This window comes from Teleopsis dalmanni, chromosome X (genome assembly GCF_002237135.1).
Source record: "Teleopsis dalmanni isolate 2A chromosome X, ASM223713v2, whole genome shotgun sequence".
NCBI classification, from domain to species: domain Eukaryota; kingdom Metazoa; phylum Arthropoda; class Insecta; order Diptera; family Diopsidae; genus Teleopsis; species Teleopsis dalmanni.
Window position 1 is genome coordinate 84,288,118 of NC_051848.1, and position 14,168 is coordinate 84,302,285.

The 14,168-nt window shown below is 19.9% G+C and overlaps 1 protein-coding gene and 1 pseudogene across 2 annotated transcripts; one reads left to right on the forward strand and one right to left on the reverse strand.

Moving 5' to 3' along the window:
- The first annotated feature begins 3,698 nt into the window (after positions 1-3,698).
- On the forward strand, positions 3,699-5,333 carry LOC119687557 (annotated as a pseudogene). Its single transcript, XR_005253201.1, has one exon. The product of XR_005253201.1 is annotated as an NADH-ubiquinone oxidoreductase chain 5-like (transcript).
- A 2,714-nt stretch (positions 5,334-8,047) lies between these two features.
- Positions 8,048-10,091, reverse strand: LOC119687556 (cytochrome c oxidase subunit 1-like; the record flags this gene model as incomplete). The annotated part of the gene is given in 2 exon segments (XM_038101903.1): positions 8,048-9,059; positions 9,062-10,091. Coding segments are annotated over 2 exon segments (1,296 nt in total), but the record flags the coding sequence as incomplete, so codon positions are not given.
- Positions 10,092-14,168: the final 4,077 nt, after the last annotated feature.

Here is a 14,168-nt window from a genome sequence, read left to right on the forward strand (position 1 = left end):
TTTACCTCGATTTCGATATGATAAGTTAATATATTTATCTTGAAAGTGTTATTTACCTTATTCATTAAATTTTTTATTATTTATAGTTGGATTAAAAATATATTTATTTATATGAATTATTTTTAGTAAAGTTAATAGAAAATTTTAATTCTATCTTATATTTTCAAAATATATGCTTATTTCAAGCTCATTAACTTATATTTAATTTAGTAAGTTATCTCATCATTTATTAATTAAAGGGTTAATTAAAAAGTATAAGAAATAAATAATTGTTAAAATTTGTCCAATTATAACATAAGGTTCTTCAACTGGTCGAGCTCCAATTCAAGTTAATAAAATTACAGTGGATAATATGATTCAAAATAAAAATTGGTTAATTGGGTAAAATTGTAATCCTTGAAATTTGCTTATGTTATAGAAAGGTATAATTATTAAAATGGCAATAGATGCAACTAATGCAATTACTCCTCCTAATTTGTTAGGAATTGAACGTAAAATTGCGTAAGCAAATAAAAAATATCATTCTGGTTGAATGTGAATAGGGGTTACTAAAGGGTTAGCTGGAATAAAATTGTCTGGATCTCCTAATAAATAGGGATTTATTAAAGTTAATATAATAAGTCCTATAATTAAAATAATAAATCCGGTGATATCTTTAAAAGTGAAATAGGGATGAAATGGAATTTTATCAATATTTGAATTTAGTCATATTGGGTTATTTGATCCTGTTTGATGAAGAAATAGAAGATGAATTATAGTTATTGCTAAAACAATAAAAGGTAAAATAAAGTAAAAGGTAAAAAATCGTGTTAACGTTGAGTTATCAACTGCAAATTCTCCTCAAACTCATTGTACTAAGTCAATACCTAAATAAGGAATAGCAGTTAATAAATTAGTACAGTAGCTCCTCAAAAAGATATTTGTCCTCATGATAATACATAACCTATAAAAGCTGTTGCTATTACTAAAAATAAAATAATTACTCCAACTAGTCAAGTTTGTGTATATTTGTAGGAATTATAATAAATTCCTCGTCCAATATGAAGATAAATACAAATAAAAAAAAATGAAGCCCCATTAGCATGAAGAGTTCGTAATAGTCATCCATAATTTACATCTCGACAGATATGTCTAATTCTGTTAAAAGCTATATTAATATCTGCTGTGTAATGTATAGCTAAAAATAATCCAGTTAAAATTTGAATGATTAAACATAATCCTAAAAGAGATCCAAAATTTCATCAAGAAGAGATATTAATTGGAGTTGGTAAATCAACTAGGGAATTATTTATAATTTTGAAAAGTGGATGTTTAATTCGTATTGGTTTATTCATTTATTTTATAAATCGAATTGGTCCAAAAAATATATTAGTAATTTTTACAATTGCAATTAAAGTAATTAAAAGATAATTTATTAAAAAAATTGTTATAAAATTGGTAGGATAATTATAAAGTTTAGTTAAAATATATGAATTTTCTTTAATTAAAATTTTTAAATTAATTAATAATATTGATTCATTATTTGTAAATATATCTATATTAATATAATTGTAAAAAATAATCCATAAAAATAAAATTCTTGTAATTAGTGAAATTGTTCATATTAATATTTTAATTGAAAATGAAAATATTTCATTTGAAGCAATTGCTGTTACATAAATAAATAAAACTAATATTCCTCCTAAAAAAATTAAAAATAAAATATAGGCAAATCAGAATGTTTTTGAAATTATTGATACTGAGATTATTGAAACTAAAATAGTCTGAATTAATAATATTAATCCAATAGATAATGGGTGATTTAAAAATAAAAATGTAATACTTGAAATTAGTATTATAGATAAAATTAATATATGTAAGATTTCAAGAAATAGTTTAATTAAAATATAAATTTTGGGAATTTATGATAAAGAATTATTTCTTTTTTCTTGAGAGTTTTAAAAGATTATTCTTATTTTTGATTTACAAGACCAATGTTTTTATTAAACTATTAAAACTAAAAAATGATAATTTATTTTTGATTATTTTGTTGTATGATAGTATTAATAGGGATTTTTTCTTTTATTTTCAATCGAAAGCATTTATTATCTATATTATTAAGTTTAGAATTTATTGTTTTAATAATTTATTTTTTATTATATAGTTATATAAATATAATAGATTATAGAAATTATTTTATAATAATATATTTAACATTTAGAGTTTGTGAAGGAGCTTTAGGAATTTCTATTTTAGTTTCTATAATTCGTACTCATGGAAATGATTATTTTCAATCATTTAGAATTTTATAATGTTAAAATTTATTTTTTTTATTTTATTTTTGGTTCCTATTTGTTTTTTAAATAGTATATTTTGAATGGTTCAAAATATATTATTTTTTATTAGTTTTATTTTTATTTTATTTAATATTTATATAAATTATTTTATAAGTATTTCTTATTTTTTAGGATGTGATATAATTTCTTATGGATTAATTTTATTAAGATTTTGAATTTGTGCATTAATATTAATAGCAAGTGAAAAAATTCAAAAATTTAAAAATTATATTAATTTATTTTTAGTGAATGTAATTTTTATGTTATTTTTTTTATTTTTAACTTTTTCTAGAATAAATATTTTTGCTTTTTACTTATTTTTTGAAGGGAGTTTAATTCCAACTTTATTATTAATTTTAGGGTGAGGGTATCAACCTGAGCGTTTACAAGCTGGAATTTATTTATTGTTTTATACTTTATTTGTATCTTTGCCTATATTAATTGGAATTTTTTATTTATATGAAAAATTAGGAAATTTAAATTTTTATTTTTTAAGTAATTATATGTTTAATTATGAATTATTATATTTTTCGATAATTTTAGCTTTTTTGGTTAAAATGCCTATATTTTTGGTTCATTTATGGTTACCTAAAGCTCATGTTGAAGCTCCAATTTCTGGTTCAATGATTTTAGCTGGAATTATATTGAAATTAGGGGGGTATGGACTTTTACGGGTATTTTCATTTATTTCATTTGTTTGTTTAAAATTTAATTATTTTTTTATTAGAATTTCTTTAATTGGAGGAATTTTAATTAGATTAAATTGTTTACGTCAAGTTGATATAAAGTCATTAATTGCTTATTCTTCTGTTGCTCATATAGGGATTGTTTTAGCAGGAATTATGAATTTAAGAAATTGAGGAATTTGTGGAGGGTATAGATTAATAATTGGTCATGGATTATGTTCTTCAGGTTTATTTTGTTTAGCTAATATTAGATATGAGCGGTTAGGTAGACGAAGATTATTAATTAATAAAGGGTTATTAAATTTTATACCTTCTTTAACTTTATGATGATTTTTATTAAGATCTGGAAATATAGCTGCTCCTCCTACATTAAATTTATTAGGAGAAATTTCTTTAATAAATAGAATTGTAAGTTGATCTTGATATTCAATGATTGCTTTATCATTTTTATCTTTTTTAGAGCAGCTTATACTTTATATTTGTATTCTTATAGACAACATGGAAAAATTTATTCAGGGGTTTATTCTTTTAGAATAAATAATATACGAGAATTTTTATTACTATTATTACACTGGGTTCCTTTAAATTTATTGATTATAAAAAGTGAAATAATTTTTTTTTGATTATATTTAAATAGTTTAATTAAAACATTGATTTGTGGTGTCAAAAATATAAAATTTTATTTTAAATTGTGAAAAATTTATCTTTATGTAGAATAAGATTTTGATTATTAATTAATTTAAGAATTATTTCTTTTATTTTTGGTTTAATATTTATTAATCATGATTATTCAATTTTTTTAGAATGAGAATTAATTTCTTTAAATAGAATTAGAATTGTAATAACTTTTTTATTTGATTGAATAAGATTAATTTTTATATGTTTTGTATTATTAATTTCGTCTTTAGTAATTTATTATAGAAAAGAATATATAGCAGGAGATATAAATATTAATCGATTTATTTTATTAGTTTTGTTATTTGTTATATCAATGATATTTTTAATTATTTCTCCAAATTTAATTAGAATTTTATTAGGATGAGATGGTTTAGGGTTAGTTTCTTATTTATTAGTGATTTATTTTCAAAATGTAAAATCTTATAATGCAGGTATATTAACTGTTTTATCAAATCGTATTGGAGATGTTGCTTTATTATTAGCGATTGCTTGAATATTAAATTATGGATCTTGAAATTATATTTTTTTATTAAAATTTAATATTTTAGATATAAATATATTGATTATTGGTATATTAATTGTATTGGCGGCAATAACTAAAAGAGCTCAAATTCCATTTTCAGCTTGGTTACCTGCAGCAATAGCAGCCCCTACTCCTGTGTCAGCTTTGGTACATTCATCTACTCTTGTTACTGCTGGAGTTTATTTATTAATCCGGTTTAATTTATTAATTGGAGATACAATTTTAGGACAAAGATTGTTATTAATTTCAGGATTGACAATATTTATATCAGGGTTAGGAGCTAATTTTGAGTTTGATTTAAAAAAAATTATTGCATTATCTACTTTAAGTCAATTGGGGTTAATAATGAGAATTTTATCTATAGGATTTTATAAATTAGCTTTTTTCCATTTATTAACTCATGCTTTATTTAAAGCATTATTATTTATGTGTGCTGGGGCTATTATTCATAATATAAATAATTTACAAGACATTCGTTTAATAGGAGGATTAAGAAGTTATATACCTTTTACATGTAGATATTTTAATATTGCTAATTTAGCTTTATGTGGAATACCTTTTTTGGCTGGATTTTATTCTAAAGATATAATTTTAGAAATTGTATCATTGAGTTATATTAATATATTTTCTTTTTTTCTTTTTTTCTTTTCTACAGGATTAACAGTTAGATATTCAATTCGTTTAGTTTATTATTCATTAGTTGGAAATTTTAATTTTTATAGTTTAAATTTATTGAGAGATAATAGTTGAATTATATTAAAAGGAATATCTGGTTTATTATTTATAAGAATTATTGGTGGAGGATTTTTAAATTGACTGTTATTTGGCACCCCTTCAATAATTTGTTTACCTTTTTTATTAAAATTATTAACTTTAATTGTGTGTATTTTAGGGGGATTAGTAGGATATTATATTTCAAAAATTTCTTTATATTTTTTCAATAAATCTTTACAAAATTATTTTATTTCTTTATTTTTTGGTTCGATGTGATTTATGCCTAATATTGTTACATATGGGTTAATTTTTAATTTTTTATTTTTAGGTAAAAATTTGTATAAAAGTTTTGATCAGGGTTGATCTGAATTTTTTGGAGGATTTTATTTATATAAAAATTTATTGGGATATTCAAAATTTAATCAAATTTTGCAGAATAATAGTTTAATTATAATATTAATAAGTTTATTTTTTTTGTACTAATATTTTTTGTTATTTGGTGTTTAAATAGCTTATAATTAGAGTATTACGTTGAAGTTGTAAGGGAGATTTATGTTATCTTTAAATACTTAAAGAATTAAAATTAGTAATTTATAAATAATAATATTTATTTTTACAATGAAAATGTAATGTTTTTATTAAACTAATAAATAAATATAGAAATATAAATGGAATTTAACCATTAAAAATAAAAGTTAGCAGCTTTTTTTTGTTCATCATATTTCTTTAATTGGAATTTTATTCAATTTTATTATTAACAGTAATAAACCTCTATTTTGGTTTCAATTAATATTAAGAATAAGGGTAATTTACCTAATTTTTAGGTCGAAACTAAATGTGATGTATCACTTCATATTCTTTATAAGATAGATTACATAAAATAATATTTTTTGAATGCAAATCAAATGTTAAATTTAACTACAATCCTAAAATAAATTTTCCATTTAATTAGATCAATTTAATATCCCTTGATTTCATTCATGATACACACCAATTAATAAAATAATTAAAAAGATAATTGAAGTTATTCTTCATATAAATAAATTTGAAAAATTTAAAATTATAATTATAGGTAAAATTAATGCAATTTCAACATCGAAAATTAAAAAAATAATTGTAATTAAAAAAAATGAAGTGAAAATGGAATTCGTGAAGAAGATTTTGGATCGAATCCACATTCAAAGGGGGAATTTTTTTCTCGATCATTAAGTATTTTTTTGATAAAATTGAAGCTAAAAATATTACAATAGAACAAATTGTTAAAATAATTATTGCTATAATTGTTAATAATAAAATTATCTAATCTATATTTTATAGACTTTATGATTGGAAGTCATATATACTTTTTATATTATTTAGATAAATAATGAATTTAATTATCTTCCTCATCAATAAATAGAAATATAAAGAAATAATCAAACAATATCAACAAAATGTCAGTATCAAGCAGCTGCTTCAAATCCAAAATGATGATTTTTGGAAAAATGATTATTTAAATGACGAATTAAACAAATTATTAAAAAAGTTGTTCCAATTAAAACATGAATTCCATGAAATCCTGTTGCTATAAAAAATGTTGACCCATAGATAGAATCAGCAATTGTAAATGGGGCTTCGATATATTCATATGCTTGTAAAATTGTGAAATAAATTCCTAATAAAATAGTAAAAAATAATCCTTGGGAAGTTTGTGAGTGGTTATTTTCTATTAATCTATGATGAGCTCATGTTACAGTAACTCCTGAAGCTAATAAAATAGCTGTATTTAATAATGGGATTTGAAATGGATTAAAAGGGGAAATTCCTATAGGTGGTCATGAAGCTCCTAATTCAATAGTTGGAGATAAACTTCTATGAAAAAAAGCTCAAAAAAATGAAACAAAAAATAAAACTTCAGATAAAATAAATAAAATTATTCCTCATCGTAATCCTGTTGTTACTATAAATGTATGTAAGCCTTGGTATGTTCCTTCTCGACAGACATCTCGTCATCATTGATAAACAGTAATAATAATAATAATGTTTCCTAAAATAAATAATGATATATTATATTGATGGAATCATTTAATTATTCCTGAAACAATTGTTATTGCACCAATGGCTCCTGTTAATGGTCAAGGGCTATAATCTACTAAATGAAATGGATGATTTGAATGAGTTGACATTAATTTACTTCTCTGGAATAAAGTGTTCTTAATACTGCGAATACATAAGATTGAATAATAGCTACAGCAGATTCTAAAAGTAATAATAAAATTTGTCTAAATAATAAAATTGATAAAATCAATGAAGTTAAAGATGGACCTGTATTTCCTAATAGAGTTAATAATAAATGTCCTGCAATTATATTAGCAGTTAATCGAACTGCTAAAGTTCCTGGTCGAATAACATTTCTAATTGTTTCAATACAAACTATAAATGGTATTAAAATTGCAGGAGTTCCTTGAGGAACTAAATGAGCAAATATATGTTGAGTATGATTAAGTCAACCATAAATTATAAATGAAATTCATAATGGTAAAGATAAAGATAAAGTTAATGTTAAATGACTAGTTCTAGTAAAGATATAAGGAAATAATCCTATAAAATTATTAAATAAAATTATTGTAAATAAAGAAATAAAAATTAATGTTGATCCATTTTTTCCTGTAGGGCCTAATAATGTTTTAAATTCTTTGTGAAGGGTTAATAAAATGTTATTTCATAAAATATTATAACGAGAAGGAATTAGTCAGTAAATTATTGGGATTATAATAATTCCTAAAAAAGTTCTAATTCAATTAATAGAAAAATTAAAAATACTTGAAGAAGGGTCAAAAACAGAAAATAAATTTGTTATCATTTTCAATTAAATATCTTTGTTGTTAATTTATAACTTAATGATTTTGATGAAGTAGGTAGTATATAATAATAATTTATTATATTAAAAATAATAAAAATTATAAAAAATAAAAAAAATAAACTTAATCAATTAATAGGAGCTATTTGTGGAATTAAAAAATATTAATTAATTAATAATTTTAGTTTGACATACTAATGTTATTTATTTAACTAATTTTTTCATTAGAAGTAATTGCTAATTTACTATGAAATGGTTTAAGAGACCAGTACTTGCTTTCAGTCATCTAATGAATTAGAATAATTTATGATTCATTTAATGAAAAAGTTAGTTGGAATACTTTCAATTACAATAGGTATAAATCTATGATTAGCTCCACAAATTTCAGAACATTGTCCATAAAATAATCCAGGACGATTAATAAAAAAATTAGTTTGATTTAAACGTCCTGGAGTTCCATCAACTTTTACACCAAAAGCTGGAATTGTTCAAGAATGAATTACATCTGCAGCAGTTACTAAGATTCGAATTTGAGAGTTTATAGGTAAAATAACTCGATTATCTACATCTAAAAGTCGAAAATTATTAATATTTAATTCATTTGTTGGAATTATATAAGAGTCAAATTCAATATTTATAAAATCAGAATATTCATATGATCAATATCATTGATGACCAATTGTTTTTAATGTAACTAAAGGCTCATTAATTTCGTCTAATAAGTATAATAATCGTAAAGAAGGAAAAGCAATAAATAATAAAATAATAGCAGGTAAAATAGTTCAAATAATTTCAATAGTTTGTCCATGTAATAAATTTCGATTAGTATAATTATTAAAAAATAATATAAATATTAAATAACCAACTAAAATAGTAATTATAACTAAAATTATTAAGGTGTGATCATGAAAAAAAGTTAATTGTTCTATTAAGGGTGAAGCTCTATTTTGAAGGTTTAAATTTGATCATGTTGAAATTTCTAATAAAAGTAAAATACTTTATATATGAAGCTTAAATCCATTGCACTAATCTGCCATATTAGAAATTAGTTAATAATGGTAATTCTGAATATCTGTGTTCAGCAGGAGGAGAATTTTGAAATCATTCAATTGAAGAATTTAATTGAATTGAGTAAATTATTTGTCGGTTTATAATTATACTTTCTCAAATAATATATAGAAATAAAATAATTCTTAATAATGAAATTGTAGATCCAATTGTTGAAATAATATTTCATATAGTATAAGCATCTGGATAATCTGAGTATCGTCGAGGTATACCAGCTAATCCTAAAAAATGTTGTGGAAAAAGGTTAAATTTACTCCAATAAATATAATTATAAATTGACTTTTTAAAAGTTTTGCATTTATATATAATCCTGTAAATAGAGGGTATCAATGAATAAATCCAGCTATAATAGCAAATACAGCTCCTATTGACAAGACGTAATGAAAATGGGCTACAACATAATAGGTATCATGTAAGATGATATCAACAGAAGAATTAGCTAGAACTACTCCTGTCAATCCTCCAACTGTAAATAAAAATACAAATCCTAAAGCTCATATAGTAGTAGGAGAATAATTCAATTGGGTTCCATGAATTGTAGCTAATCAACTAAAAATTTTAATTCCTGTTGGAACAGCAATAATTATTGTTGCTGACGTAAAATAAGCTCGGGTGTCAACATCTATACCTACTGTAAATATGTGATGAGCTCATACAATAAATCCTAATAATCCAATAGCTAATATAGCATAAATTATTCCTAAAGATCCAAAAGTTTCCTTTTTTCCTGATTCTTGTCTAATAATATGAGAAATTATTCCAAATCCTGGAAGAATTAAAATATAAACTTCTGGATGCCCAAAAAATCAAAATAAATGTTGGTATAAGATTGGGTCTCCTCCACCAGCAGGGTCAAAAAATGAAGTATTTATATTTCGATCAGTTAATAATATTGTAATAGCACCTGCTAGAACAGGTAAAGATAATAATAATAATGCAGTAATTACAACAGATCAAACAAATAAAGGTATTCGATCAAAAGTAATTCCTGAAGATCGTATATTAATAACAGTAGTAATAAAATTTACAGCTCCTAAAATAGAAGAAATTCCTGCTAAATGTAGTGAAAAAATAGCTAAATCAACGGAAGCTCCTCCATGAGCAATAATAGAAGATAAGGGTGGATAAACAGTTCATCCTGTTCCAGCTCCGTTTTCAACTATACTTCTTATTAAAAGAAGAGTTAAAGAAGGAGGTAATAACCAAAATCTTATATTATTTATTCGTGGGAAAGCTATATCTGGGGCTCCTAGTATTAAAGGTACTAATCAATTTCCAAATCCACCAATTATGATTGGTATTACTATAAAAAAATTATAATGAAGGCGTGTGCTGTAACAATTACATTATAAATTTGATCGTCTCCAATTAAAGCTCCTGGGTGTCCTAATTCTGCCCGAATTAAAATTCTTAAAGAAGTTCCCACTATACCAGCTCATGCACCAAATAGAAAATAAAGGGTTCCAATATCTTTATGATTAGTAGAAAAAAGCCATTGTCGCGATTGATTAAATGGCTGAAATTTAGGCGATAGATTGTAAATCTATTTATAAGAATTATTTCTTTTTAATCAATAGCTGGCTTTATAGTCAAATAAATGATTTTAGACTGCAATTCTAACGGTGTATTTTATACTAAGGCTTAAGAATTATTTCATATTTCCAGCTTTGAAGGCTATTAGTTTCATTAACTTAAAACCTTTAATTTAATAAAGATAAAAAATTATTGAAACTAATAAAAGACCAAATCTAGAAAAAATGAAATGATTAAATAAATGAAATTAAACTTATTTTTGTTTAAATTATAATATAAAATTTTTGATTCAAAAAAATTTATTATAAATGCTGAATAAGTTAAACGAAGGTAAAAAAATAGGGTAATTAAGGAAGTTATCAAAAGAATTATTAATAATATTATTCTATTATTAATAATTATATATTGAATAACTCATCATTTTGGTAAAAATCCTAAAAAGGGGGGTAATCCTCCTAAAGATAAAAAATTTATAAAAGTTAAATATTTAAAATTTTTTATTTTATTAAAAATTATGAAAAGTTGATTAATATGTGTTAGTTTATAGACATTAAATATTAATATTAATGTAATGGATAAAAAACAATAAAATAAAAAATAATTTAGTCATATTATATTATTAGAATTTATTGAAATTAATATTCATCTGATATGATTAATTGAAGAAAAAACTATTAATTTTCGTAAAGAAGTTTGGTTTAATCCTCCAATGGCTCCAATAATAGCAGAAAAAATAATTCTTATTCTTATTAAATAATTATTTCTAATATAAGAGACTAAACTTAAAGGGGCGAGTTTTTGTCAAGTTATTAAAATAATTAGATTTATTCATGATAATCTTTCTGAGACTCTAGGAAATCAAAAATGGAGAGGGGCGGCTCCTATTTTTGTTAGTAAAGAAGAAAGGATTATTAAATAATTTTTTTCTAAAGATTCATTAATTGAATTATTTTTTAAAATTAGAATAATTGAAAATAAAAGAATAACTGATCTGAATGCTTGAATTAAAAAATATTTTAAAGAAGCTTCAGAGGATATTAAGTTATTTTTATAATTAATTAAAGGAATAAAGGCTAATAAATTAACTTCTAATCCTATTCATGCTATTAGTCATGAATTTGAAGATATAGTAATTATTGTTCCTATGATTATAATTAAAAAAAATAAAATTTTAGATGAATTAATAAAAATTAAAAAAAAAGGGTTAAAACCTTTATAAATGGGGTATGAACCCATTAGCTTAATTAGCTTATCTTTTTAAATTTAATAAAAATAATTTTAATATATACATATAAATATATTTTAGTGTAAGAAGCACATAAGATTTTGATTCTTTTAGGAATAGTTTAATTCTATTAAATATAATGAATATGGTAAACCACATGATTTACTCTATCAAAGTAACCCTTTAATCAGGCAATTCATTTAAAATTTTCCATTTAAAATTTAAGATGGATTTTTATTTTTTAAGGATTTTGGTGTATTTTATAAAAAATTTATTTAAATATGGTTTTGTATATTTTTTTGTGTTTATTTAACTTTTTAAGTACGTTATTAAATTTTAAATATTAAATTAATTTTATTCATTTTTATATTTGTTGTTTTGTTGTTATTTATAAATATTAAATAAATATTATTTTTAATATATTTTTATAATATTAAAAATTTTTTATTTAAATTTTAAATGGAAAATTATTTAAAATTTAAAATTTAAGATGTGTTTTAAAATTTTTATTTTTTTTATACTTAATAAATATTATTTATATATAGTTTTATTTTAATTTTTATTTTTATTTTTTAAAAATAAAAATATTTATAGATAATTTTATTTTTCCTATATATATAACTATATATTAAATTAATATATTTATATAAATAAATTTATTTATATATAATTATAAATTTCATAATTTAAAATATTAAATATTACATAATTATTAAATATACTATATATATAAATATATAAGGGTGGAATTTAATATAAATAATTTAATTTAATAGGGTTAATATAATAATTGTTTGATATATATATATTAATTAATTAAATATTTATATATTTGGCAATATTTTTTAATGGAACATTAGATAAATATATAAATATTAAAAAATAGGAGATCCTTACCGATTTGTACATCCCCAAATTTTTGATTCAAAATTAATATATATCTATAAATTAATTAAATATTTATAATAATATAGATATCTATTGATCTAACTTAGTATAGTTTAAATTAAAAACAATAAAAAAAATAATAAGTATATATATATATATATTAATAAATAAATTTATAAAAATTAATATATTTTTGATTAAAAAAAATTATTTATAGTATATTAATTAATATTTAAAATTTTTTTATTTAAATTTTAAATGGAAAATTAATTATTATTTAAAAATTAATATGTATTTTTAAATTTTTTATTTTTTTATACTTAATAAATATTATTTATATGTAATTTTATTTTAATTTCAATTTTTATTTTTTAAAAATAAAAATATTTACAGATAATTTTATTTTTCCTATATATATAACTATATATTAAATTAATATATTTATATAAATAGATTTATTTATATATAATTATAAATTTCATAATTTAAAATATTAAATATTACATAATTATTAAATATACTATATATATAAATATATAAGGGTGGAATTTAATATAAATAATTTAATTTAATAGGGTTAATATTATAATTGTTTGATATATATATATTAATTAATTAAATATTTATATATTTGGCAATGTTTTTTAATGGAACATTAGATAAATATATAAATATTAAAAAATAGGAGATCCTTACCGATTTATACATCCCCAAATTTTTGATTCAAAATTAATATATATCTATAAATTAATTAAATATTTATATTAATATAGATATTTATTGATCTAACCTAGTATAGTTTAAATTAAAAACAATAAAAAAAATAATAAGTATATATATATTAATAAATAAATTTATAAAAATTAATATATTTTTGATTAAAAAAAATTATTTATAGTATATTAATTAATATTTAAAATTTTTTTATTTAAATTTTAAATGGAAAATTAATTATTATTTAAAAATTAATATGTATTTTTAAATTTTTTATTTTTTTATACTTAATAAATATTATTTATATGTAATTTTATTTTAATTTCAATTTTTATTTTTTAAAAATAAAAATATTTATAGATAATTTTATTTTTCCTATATATATAACTATATATTAAATTATTATATTTATATAAATAGATATATTTATATATAATTATAAATTTCATAATTTAAAATATTAAATATTACATAATTATTAAATATACTATATATATAAATATATAAAGGTGGAATTTAATATAAATAATTTAATTAAATAGGGTTAATATAATAATTGTTTGATATAAAAATATTAATTAATTAAATATTTATATATTTGGCAATATTTTTTAATGGAACATTAGATAAATCATAAATAATAAAAAATAGGAAATCCTTACCGATTTATATATCCCTAAATCTTTTAGTCAAAATTAATTAATTAAATATTTAATTATATATTTATATTAATATAGATATTTATTAATCTAACCTAGTATAGTCTAAATTAAAAACAATAAAAAAAATAATAAATATACATATATAAATAAATAAATTTATAAAAATTAATATATTTTTGATTAAAAAAAATTATTTATAGTATATTAATTAATATTTAAAATTTTTTTATTTAAATTTTAAATGGAAAATTAATTATTATTTAAAAATTAATATGTATTTTTAAATTTTTTATTTTTTTATACTTAATAAATATTATTTATAT